This window comes from Olea europaea, chromosome 1, assembly GCF_002742605.1.
Source record: "Olea europaea var. sylvestris chromosome 1, O_europaea_v1, whole genome shotgun sequence".
Taxonomy (NCBI): domain Eukaryota; kingdom Viridiplantae; phylum Streptophyta; class Magnoliopsida; order Lamiales; family Oleaceae; genus Olea; species Olea europaea.
The window spans coordinates 29,435,360-29,447,242 of record NC_036237.1 but is presented as its reverse complement, the minus strand read 5'-3'; the positions used below and the strand labels follow the sequence as shown (position 1 = coordinate 29,447,242).

At 33.5% G+C, this 11,883-nt stretch overlaps 2 protein-coding genes across 3 annotated transcripts; both read right to left on the bottom strand.

Annotated features, from left to right (window-relative positions):
- Positions 1-1,948: 1,948 nt before the first annotated feature.
- LOC111400277 (protein UPSTREAM OF FLC-like) lies at positions 1,949-5,673 on the bottom strand. Of its 2 annotated transcripts, XM_023027696.1 has the most exons (7): positions 5,460-5,673; positions 4,793-5,011; positions 4,633-4,702; positions 4,424-4,539; positions 2,978-3,857; positions 2,469-2,771; positions 1,949-2,365 (listed from the first exon to the last, which is right to left on the bottom strand). In XM_023027696.1, the coding sequence occupies exons 2-7, from the start codon at positions 4,998-5,000 to the stop codon at positions 2,281-2,283; spliced, it is 1,662 nt and encodes a 553-aa protein (XP_022883464.1). In that variant the 5' UTR covers positions 5,001-5,011; positions 5,460-5,673; the 3' UTR covers positions 1,949-2,280. The 2 variants fall into 2 exon arrangements, with proteins under 2 accessions (XP_022883464.1, XP_022883467.1); XM_023027699.1 differs by having other exon boundaries at positions 2,279-2,771.
- Positions 5,674-9,029: 3,356 nt separating this feature from the next.
- LOC111407089 lies at positions 9,030-9,581 on the bottom strand. The gene is made up of 2 exons (XM_023036405.1): positions 9,473-9,581; positions 9,030-9,358 (listed from the first exon to the last, which is right to left on the bottom strand). Exons 1-2 carry the CDS (start codon positions 9,579-9,581, stop codon positions 9,030-9,032), a joined length of 438 nt encoding a protein of 145 aa, XP_022892173.1.
- Positions 9,582-11,883: the final 2,302 nt, after the last annotated feature.

Genomic DNA, 11,883 nt, shown 5'->3' with positions numbered 1-11,883 from the left:
ATATGATTGTAGTGTGAATATAATTATTTCTATAAAAAGTTTGATACTCATTTTTCCCAAAATTTATTTTTCTCTCTTCTTTTCAACCACATATTCTTCAATAAAATAATAATACACGTAAAACTAAAACTTTTTTCTATTTCTTAACCACACAATTTTCATATATATATATATATGATTGTAGTGTGAATATAATTATTTCTATAAAAAGTTTGATACTCATTTTTCCCAAAATTTATTTTTCTCTCTTCTTTTCAACCACATATTCTTCAATAAAATAATAATACACGCAAAACTAAAACTTTTTTCTATTTCTTAACTACACAATTTTCATCAATCAACTATTTCAAAATGCATTCTCACTTTGAAAATGGGAAACAAACAGGCTCATATTTTATATATTTACATTTTATATACTACATTTTGCATAATAGTTACAGAAAACGTTATTTGCTGAAACTTTACAAATATGCTATTGTAGCAACAAACAAACAAAAATATACTTAGGTGTGTTTGTCACCCATTATTTAGGAAGAATGTATTATGGAATAGTGATTGATACTGAAATGTGTGGTTAAAAAAGAAAAAAAAAATTTATTTACGTGTAATATTATTTTAATGAAGAATGTATAGTTGAAAATAAGTACTGTAGAAAAAAATAATGGGAAAGAATGGAAGAAAATTGATGACAAACAAGAGCTTAATTGAGTTAACGAATCATAAACTATATATTACATTATATAAATTTTTTGCCTATTATTCTCTAATTATTGATTTTTTATGAAATATTTTTTCTTTAAATATATAATTTTTTTTGCATAAAATTTATTATCTCCTTTTCCTAAACTCTAACATCAAATCAATAAAAAATATATTTAATAATTTAATAAAATGTCGAAAAAGTATTAAAATAATTCATTTCAATCTTTAAACATTGCAAAAGTAAATAAATTTTTTTATTGTTATACTATTTAAGAAAATAAAAGTCAATTTATTGTTCATTTTAAGTTGGGAAAAATTTGCAACTTAAAAAGTTGTTAAGAATGCACGTATATTTTGTTGGTATCTATTGCGTATGAATTTTTCTCCTCTTCTTCGAGAAAGTTTCATAAAAAGAGAAGAATTTGTAAAGCAATTAAGAAAAATAATTAGCCCCCATTTGATGCATATTAAAACGAGTTTTTGGGAAGAAAAAAAAAGAGTTTTGGAATAATTATTTTTTGAAAAATGCGTGATTAAAGAGTAGAAAAAAATCATGAATTTACGTGTAAATATTTTATTATGATAATGTGTGGTTGAAAATAAGTTTAAAAAAATAGAGCTTTTGGAGAAGGTAGACAAACGGAGGCTTGAAAAAATGAAAGAGGCATATGTATATGACTCAGTGAGAAACTCTACTGAATGTTAATTTATAAAGAGATAGATGAATGAGGGGAAAAAAAATCAGATGAAATTGCAATTAATTTTTTTGAGAATAAAAAATTGTTAAATAAATTAATATGAAAAGCATTACAAAATATATAATTGTTTTGACTTTCTTTCAATCTTTTGCACTTTTCAGATTCAACTTTTTGATGTTTTGTCTATGTTGACTTTGAAGGATCTAACTTTTAGTCAATCACATCAATTCCAACTGGTTCAACCTTAAAGTGAAGCAGAATCCTATGCTTCTTGGATAACGTCCTCTCCATTATTTGGTTCTTTTGATTTATTATTATTATTATTATTATTTTATTTATTTATTTTGGCAGATTTCTCCTATTTAAATAAAAAAAAATAAATCCACATATATGATCAATCCAGGTTTTATTCTGGTTTTTTTATACTCGATTTTTAGACTTTTAACTGAACCCGTTCTTAATTTTTCCAGCCGAACGTAGAAGACAAAGCGGATTTTCCATATCCATATTTTCTATGAGAGGACTTTGAACCAAATGTACAAAACAATTCTCTAATTCTTAAAACTTCACTAATTACAGAGTCAAAACCATTCTAGTTCACAATCTCTCTACTGAAAACTGATGTATTCAGCTAAATCTTGTCTACATTACCAGAAGGACCGCCAAGCATGACACAATCAGACAAAAGAACGACTAGTAATTCCTCTAGGACCATTCCAAAACTCAAATCTTTTCAGCTAATGTGCTATTTGCATCATAACTTCATTCCAGATTCACAGAAACACGAAGTTGAGTACCCAACAAATTCACAAGACCAGACGAGGTCTAGTTATGAAATGAGAGTATTTTTCAACTAGATTCCATCAAAAACTGTCGTGGATCAATCTTCGAACTGTTTCTTGGAGTTATCCTCACTGTCCGAGGATGCTTTCGATTGTATTATAATCCGTACTCCCGAAGCAAGCCTGTTACAAAAAAAGTGAAAAAGATTTCAGCCCACATGAAAAAGGACAGCATTAAGCAGTGTATTTGAGTGCCTGTGGTAAGAGTGAATTGGCAGGAACTTAACTTTCTTCGATTTTGATCACTTTTTCCTTCTCGTCTCTGAAAGAATCTACTTTCTTCGACTGGCTTTTTTCAAAGAAAGGCTCTTCAATTTTCTTGCTTCCGACATTGGCCGTGCCAGCTGTAATGTTTCTTGAACTATCCACTCGATCAGATGAGATTCGAGGCCCCTCAGAGAGAGGGGATCGCATTGATTCACATCTTGGCTGCTTACTCAATGTAGCCTTGAAGGACCTTGGAATGCACTTTGAATGCATGGAACTCGCTTCTTCCTTGTCTTCAACTGAATCAAACAGTTTTTCCGTTCTGCATTTCCAAATATTTCTTCTATTTCATTATAACAGTTTACAGAGGAAGAACAATAAGTGCTGAATCACTTAGTCTAAAAGCTTAAACAGTTAAAGAGGGAGCAACTTCTTTATTCAAAATACGTCTTCAAAACTAGCTAGACCACTATTATACAATGGTACACATGTATATTTGACTGACATATAAGCAGATAACAAACTAACCTATTTACATTGTAAGAAGAAGATCGTTTTAGAGTAGTGACTCCTTCCTTGGGCACACATGTCTCGACCAAACTCCCACTGAAATATTCCTTGTCTTCCAACTTCAGACCCATCAGCCTCGGATTCTCAGAAAGACAATCCAGCTCTCCCAGCATCACTGATGTCGAAAACAATGGAGATGGAAATTTGGAATGTGAAAAGCTAGGCTTGTAGGTAGGGATTACACCAAAACTGTGATCCTTCACTGCTATTGACCCACAAGATATCAATTGCATTAGCATATTTGAAGCCTTGAATTTTGTGTTTGATGGACTACGAAATTCCTCCTCTTCAACTATTCTGAAGCTATTGAGCTTACTGGCATCGGCTCTGATGAGAGATTCCAAGGTGTCAGTCCTACCACTCGCAGAAGATGCACTAGATGTAGACGGAGGTGGCGAAACTAAATCCCTGCAGATCTCCGAACTTTCCTTTACTCGAGGAACCTGGTTTTGACAAGGCTCGTTTCTCTCAAGCTCTAGTGATCCGTCGTCAGTAGAAACACCTCTCATGCAAGTCTCTTGAGTTTTAACAGCTGTGCCAGCATTTTCGTCGGTCTGAGTGGAGGCATCAGTTAGACCATTGCTCTGGTAAACCTTATAATCTGTCAAGCTTAAAGAAGCATTCGAAGAGGAAGTTTTCCCGACACTGGACTCTGGAGACACAGCCAACGAACGTGGACGCTGAACTGGAGGAGACAGCTCATCATCCTGAGAACTCTTCGTAGTTCTACCATTCAAGCCGTAGGAAGATGAAGTTTCATCTTGGCTTCTGGAAGATGGTGGTTCTGGTAATGCTTTTAATTTCTGTAATGCAACATTTCCAGCTGGACTAAATCGACCTAAAAATGCAAAATGTTCAGTTTCAAGAACTGGGATTTTGCAAGATACATTATAATTATTGAATCCATCTAGACATTGTTTACTCTCTGTAAAAGATGGTATAATATCAAAAAATTGAATTCTTCTGCCGCATCCTTGCTATCTACTTTTTTCTCTCGACTCCATAGACATTCTACCTCTTCTCAGAAGTCTGAAGCCCAAATAGTCAATTACTAGTAGAGTAAACACAAGCACTTTCTCAAGATTTCTTTATACAATTTATCTCTTGAATTCCCATCAATTTAAGAAACATAGAACAATTTTCAACCATAGTATCAATGCACCGGCCTCAGTATTTCTGCGGCTTCATTATAAAGACTATAATTGCAAGGTTGTTACCAAGTCAAGCATACCAAAGTAGATTTTATCGGAACTCAATAAGTCAGTATCTTGTACAATTTTGCCTACATTTTTCACCCCGTGAAAGAACAAATTGGCATTGAGTTCAATTAAAATTAGTTGTTCCCGCATGAAAGCAGTAAATCATGCAGATAAACACAATGGAAGCAAAAGAATGTTGAATTACCAGAATCAGGTTCGTCAAAGAGCTCAGAACCTTTGAGAACATACTCGTTACCATGAGCAGGAAGGATGAAATCATCTTCACAAAGGTCATGCCATACATACCCATTCTTATAACTCCTGCATCCATAAATCACCACATAGATTTCAGCACAATTGATCACAATTCGAACTTAAAGAATCAAATATAAAATCGATTTTAACCATTTTCACCTCTTGCAAGACCAAGAATACATTGAAGCCATGCTTCTGCCTCTCAAAACATTAAGCCTTTCCATCACATCTACAGAACGAACAGAAGTTTCTTGAACCAAAAACACTTGCTTAAAAATAATTACATTTCATACAAGCATAGGAGTACATTGTACAGTACCTCTCATGTAGAGGCCATCAGGGGAAGAGAGAGGGACTTCCATAAAATGTGGATGCTCGAGCTCTCGATTCCTGCATAGATAATAAACTACAGGCACTTTACCATTATGCTGCTGTTTCTGTTTATAGTGATACTTGGGCGATTTTTCCGTCCATACTTTTGCTCTTTCTGGGCTAACTTGCCTGTACTTCTTCATTCTTCCCTCCATTTTTCGCCTATCTGAATCCTCTCAATTATTAGTGATTTTCTCGAAAACCCATTAATAAATTTGGATTCTACTTTACAAATAACTCGTGATTTAAAAAAAAGAAAAAAAGAAAAAAAAAAAGAAATAGAAAATAGACATCCTGGTTTCTCATCAGGACTCAAATTTGAAATGGATTTTTATAGTCTATTCTAATATTTGAGATGTAGTAGATCTGGATATGAGCTGAAAAAGGTTAGAATCTCCAACATACCAAATACAAAGATAAAAAGAAATCATTGAAGGTCAGTAATATTGCATACATTCACTTATTTATACATAACAAATATAATGCTTGAAAAACTTGCACTGCTATCAAATAGTAAAATAAAGAACAGATTAAAAGCTACCTAGAAAATGCAAAAAATGATCAAATGCAAGTAAAACCACCCAGCTGCAGATTAACAAAATCCAGTAGACTACCTCACGATACTACAGGGGGCGGTGGAGCCCTCAAGGTTGGGTTCAACGTTTAACGAAATCCAGTGGACTGCTTCGTTCTGCATTCGCGTGTGTTTCCAAAAATCAAAAAGGAAAAAGGCGAACCTGGGAGTCAAATTAAAAATAAAGACGCCCGCATTTAATGCATCAGTGTGTGTCTCTATGCTATTCTGATGGCTTCGTGGGGACTGATCAACGAAGTGACAGTCTGACAGAGCAGAGTATATAGATAGAGAAAGTAGAGAGAGATAAAAGGGACTGGACGGGCTGGCGTAAGAGAGAAGAAACGAACTGGGCTAGTTTAAAAAAATAAAGGTTGAACCCCAACATTGAAGGTCCCCGCTCTGCCTCTAAAGTATCGTGAGAGAGGTAAATTACTGGATGTGCCCCAACAAGTCAGGAACAAGAGCTTACCCGTACACTGGTACCCACAAACAGTCCAATTTCATATCTCATGAATCGAATTCTCACACTACGACTATCAGCAAAGCTGAGATTACCTCACCTCCGTCCTTTGCACAGCTAGATTATGCCCCTAGGGGCCGAATTGGGCTAATTTGTAATTATGAAAGTTGATTTTTTGACAAAAGTGGATTCCACCAATGACCGTTGACTTAAGTAAGTAACGATAAAAAAATTTAGGGTCTGTTCTCTTCGTGTTACAGTTTTGTAGTTTTGAGTTTTGAGTTCATTTTGAATTTTGTGTTTTGAGTGCCTGTTTTGAAATTATTGAAAACATATTCTCTTTGTCATTCTGAAAAATTGTTTTTCAAAACATAAAATTAAAAAACGCGTTTACTTTGAAATTTTGAGAATTTTTTTATAATATTTTATTTAAGAAATATGATTATTCAATAAAATTTAATAGTTTGATGTAAATGTAGTATTAAATAATATATAAATTTTGTAGTTGATGAATCTTGAAATATTTTTTGGCAACACAGTTCACTAGATACTATTATAAGTTTACGTGCAATGGCAAGCAGACACTAAACAAAATATAAAGTACATCTAAACTATCATGTACGACGTCTTTAGTAGTCATTCCATATTTGTGTAGTAATTTGATCCCTGACTTGTCTCATTTGAGCTGTTTGACTAGCATCAAAATGTATTACTTCTTGATTTTGACCTGACTTCGGCATGTCTTGTGATAAGTGTGTTTTTATACACTTATTCGGTTCACAAAATATGACTAATTATTGATAAAATTGGTTGATTATGACTTAATTTTATGCAATTTCATGTTATAGGGTAATATTGATGGATATGATGGAATTCATGAGAAAAGATTCTTGGAGCTGTACAAAAAGAGCAAAATGAAAGAAAATAAAAGTTCAGGGACTAAAGTGAAATTATCCAAAAGATGGTCCGAAGGACAAATCAAGGAAGTGAATGAGCTAAGTACCAATTTGGTGATATTATGAGATGATGAAAATAAAAGAAACAAGCGAAAACGGACTAAAGTTGAAGAAACTGAAAGTTCGGGGACCAAGTTACAAATAATTCATAGATGAGACAGGCAATGGAATGAAAATTCAAGAGTGTTAGAGGTCAATCGGATGAGAAAAGGAGTCAAAGTTTACGTGCAATGGCAAGCAGACACTAAACAAAATATAAAGTACATCTAAACTATCATGTACGACGTCTTTAGTAGTCATTCCATATTTGTGTAGTAATTTGATCCCTGACTTGTCTCATTTGAGCTGTTTGACTAGCATCAAAATGTATTACTTCTTGATTTTGACCTGACTTCGGCATGTCTTGTGATAAGTGTGTTTTTATACACTTATTCGGTTCACAAAATATGACTAATTATTGATAAAATTGGTTGATTATGACTTAATTTTATGCAATTTCATGTTATAGGGTAATATTGATGGATATGATGGAATTCATGAGAAAAGATTCTTGGAGCTGTACAAAAAGAGCAAAATGAAAGAAAATAAAAGTTCAGGGACTAAAGGGAAATTATCCAAAAGATGGTCCGAAGGACAAATCAAGGAAGTGAATGAGCTAAGTACCAATTTGGTGATATTATGAGATGATGAAAATAAAAGAAACAAGCGAAAACGGACTAAAGTTGAAGAAACTGAAAGTTCGGGGACCAAGTTACAAATAATTCATAGATGAGACAGGCAATGGAATGAAAATTCAAGAGTGTTAGAGGTCAATCGGATGAGAAAAGGAGTCAAAGAGGTGAAATATGGTCGAAGTATTATCAAGTATTAACTTTCAAGCGAAAAAACTATGCTCGTGATTTTTAGTCTCTACTTGAGATTCATTTTTGGCATAGTAAACATTAGAATTTGAGAAAGCCTATTTCTATCAAAATTGTAGATCTTTGAGTTTTCTTCCCAATGCACTTTGAATCACTTCAATCGAAGATCAAGAGAGAAAGTTATGACCAAAATACTAAAATCTATCCGGTAAAAAGAATGACATAACCATGCGGTCGCATGGTAGAAACTCCTATGTGGTCGCGAATACCAACACATGGGAATTAAAATGCCAATTTTCAAAAGCCTATGTGGTCACATAGGTATATCCTGGGGGTCGATTCTGCAGTTTCTTATTCGCGATAAAATTCTTATGGAAACATAATCTATACGCGATATAAATACCCAAATCTGTCAGAAACAAGATGAGAGCGCATTGGGAGGCAAGAAACCACATATTGGAGAGGATTTTGAGCGCTAGTGACGAAGAATTGCATAAGGATTTTCAAGATTTATCAAGTATTCATAATTCGGTGATGTTCTTTCTTCAAGATCTGATGTATTCTTATAATTTATCAATGCTAGGCTAGATTTTCATGTACTAGGAGATCGATGTACCATTTGATTTGATCTTTAATTTTCTAGTTTTACAATTTGACATTAAAGACACTTTTTGATTGTTTTGAATGATTTATATGCAATTTTTGTTCCCGCAATTAAGGGCCTGTAATTGTGTGAGTTAGGTGGCTTATTCTTGCATTTGAGAGAATCGAAATAGGTTCGACATAATAAAAATCATCGTAGAGTCCAATAGGGGATAGAAATATGCCGCTATGCCCTACGCGAATTTTTAAGTGTTCACAAGATCGCATGCATTTTTATATATGCACTTGTCATAAAAATATAGGCCGGTGGTATGTAAAAATAGGTTCGATACATCTTCAGAGAGAGTATTGGATAGATTAGGAGCACTGATTCGTCAATAATTTAAGTGATTTGTCACATTGTGAAATTAGGGTTAAGGTGATAATTGCATGGAAAATCGTGATCCTAGTGTTTTTAATTTCCATTGAATACAACCAATTCATACTCTTTGCATTTTAATTCATTAAAAATATTGTTTTGCATATTTGAATTCATTCCAATCTTCAATTTTGCATAATTAGGGATTTCATAAAATTATGGTTTATTTAGGTAGATATTCATATTGAGTAATTTCGTTTCGGTTAAGGCTATACTAGGTAAAATTGAACTACTCAATCTCTGTGGACGATATTCGAACTCTAAAAATCTACTTTATTACTTGTTAACGAACCATACACTTGCGGTGATCTTAACTGAAGGAAAATATTTCTTGAACATCTTGAAACACCATATTCTTCTCTGAATACTCTATGAACAACTTATCTAAAACGTGTTCCTGACATATAAAGTTGTTTATTGTGCAACATGTAGTAGGGATTTGTTTTTGCCTACTAAGTGGATAATTGTTAATCAACTTCAAAATAGAAAATATTGCTTTTAAAACTCCAATACAACGTTCAATAATGTTACGGCATAAGGAGTGTCTATAATTGAACAATTCTTCCTTCCCACGTAGTTTTCCCCGTCCAACATAGTCACGTAAATGATATCTTTGACCTCGATAAGGGGCAAGAAATCCTGACATGTTTGGATATCCAGAATCAATAAGGTAAAATTGATCTTAAAAAAAAGTTTATATAGTGTGACACTATAAATATATTTGCAATAATTATTTGAAGAATACGAATATACCTTCTCGTGGTATTGGAAAGTTGTTCAAGCTTCTTGTGACTGCATCAACGAATACTTGTGAATTATTAGCAGTACCTTCCCAACCACAATACACAAATGTGAATTTCATATCAAAATCACATGTCAACATCACATTTTGTGTTACATTAGTTTTCTTTCCTTGAAAAGATGTTTATCTCGATGCAGGAGCCCAAACTGCAACATGTATTCCATCTATTGCGCCTATACAATCCTTATAGAAAGGATATTTGCGCAAAATTCCCTCATGCACAATGTCTTGATTTGTGGGACGGGTTATCTCAGTGCCAAATGAGATAACAACCCTAGCAACTCGTTTAAACCATTTGTGTATCTTGTTGTCGAAATGCTGGAACCTATCGCAAATAACATTGTATCGTGTAGTGTGCCCTACAATCATTAGAAACATAGCCACACCCTCCTCGATGCTCACTTTTTTCCCATCTTTCAGAAACCCTTTCTCTTTCAAAATATAACAAAAATTCATGAAAACATGTTTCTGCATAGGAAATTACAATAGCATATGTCCAAATGTCCATTCAAAATTTCTATGATGTATATTTTTCCTGTAAGCAATGATGTTCTACAAGGTGTCCTGCCAATGATACTTCCTTTGTTGGCAACAAAGTAATTAAGCACCATTAACTCTCCAAAATTTGCTTCAAAATTATCCATATATAACAACTCATCATCACTCAAATCTTCATAAATGGACTCATCGACATGCACATTATCATCCACATTTGATTTACTAGCCATATGGTGAACAAAATCATTATCATAAGTCATATTAACCACCATTAGTTCAAATAAAACAAGCAATCAAGCATTTAGAAAGTAATGACAAATTAACATCAGTTCTCCAACAACAAAATCACAATGTTTGTAAATGAAAACAGTACAACATCACCACAAAATGAAAAAAAAAAGTACTTCAAGCCTCTAGTTTAACATGATACTTCAACAAAACAACAATCACATATTAAAACAATAGTCAAATCAAAGTGGTTCCAAGATAGGTCCTCTACTTGCTTTTGACATCTTCACAAACGACACCCTGAAATCGGGATCCTTGAAAGCTTTTATTGCTTTCATGTAAATCTCATTGGACACCCCTTCCTTATTGTTTAAGATGTCCAAGCAAGTAATATTTGAATAAGGATTTGGACTAGTAACTTCACTGTCCGATTGATTACTAGCTTTTCCTTGGATCATTGCAAGCTTCTCTTTTAGATAAAGTGTTCTAAGTTTAGTTTCTTCATTCCTCAAACTACTGTAGATGACCACTGTGCCATACAGACCTCCAGTTTATCACTTTTTACCGATCTTAGGTTCTTTACGTCGCCATTCACCCGATGTACCAATTTCGTTACATCGACGAGTATTTGAAACCACATCAACTTCATCATCATTTTTCGCAGTCACATGTACTCCCTATTCAAAAAATCATCTTCTAGCTATCTTTCTTCCTCTAATGTGTTTGGAAGCTGGGTGGAGGCACTGCCTAATCCTTCAGTAGATGTAGTCCCGCTGAATATCTCCCCAAGAGTGTGGTAGTGCTTACATCCTTCCCTCTTGAACAACTTGTAATCCAACTTATTAATCTAACATTGAAAAAAGAAGTCACATTGTTAGAGTATTCAACAAAACAATGTAAAATTGATAAGATAAAAAATAAGGACGAACATATTCTTTCATAAGTATATGTACCGTATAAAAATGCTGTCAAACTTCCTCTGCAGCATTAACTTTGTTGGTATTTGGATCCCATGTAACACCTGTATGTCCTAAAAGTTCAGAGAACATGCGGTGAATTTTATGCAAGCGGTTCCACTTTCCCTTTAATCTATCTATGCCGTAATCCATTTTTGTTGAAGCTATCACGATTTTATTGATCCTGCCCTATTCGTCTTTCATGAATGTAGAACATTGCAATGCATTTGATTTCACTTTCTCATAAAGAATTTCAATAAAAGCGTGTTCATTCTCGTTCGACCATAACATTGGTTCATTATTCTGAACTCTGTGATCACCCATGTTGAAGCTATATTCATATACATCAAATTATCATCAAATATATAAGACCTTCCGTAAGCGATTTGAGGACATATTAATGTATTTAATTATAGTCACATACCACCAAATGCTCAAAAGCATACCTAACACATGTACCCATAATTATAAGGATCAACAAATTGCCAAACATCATTTTAACTTACAAATTCAAGAATCTTTGCAATGAAGCGGCATAATTGAAATCATAGTTTGAAGAATCTCGCAATATAGAAGCATAAAGAAAATCAACAGTTAAATGTTGACATCTAAATTATCTCAATCTAGTTTCTGTTGGTTATTTTATAGGTTCAAATCAAATGTATGGGATTGCCAGTTAT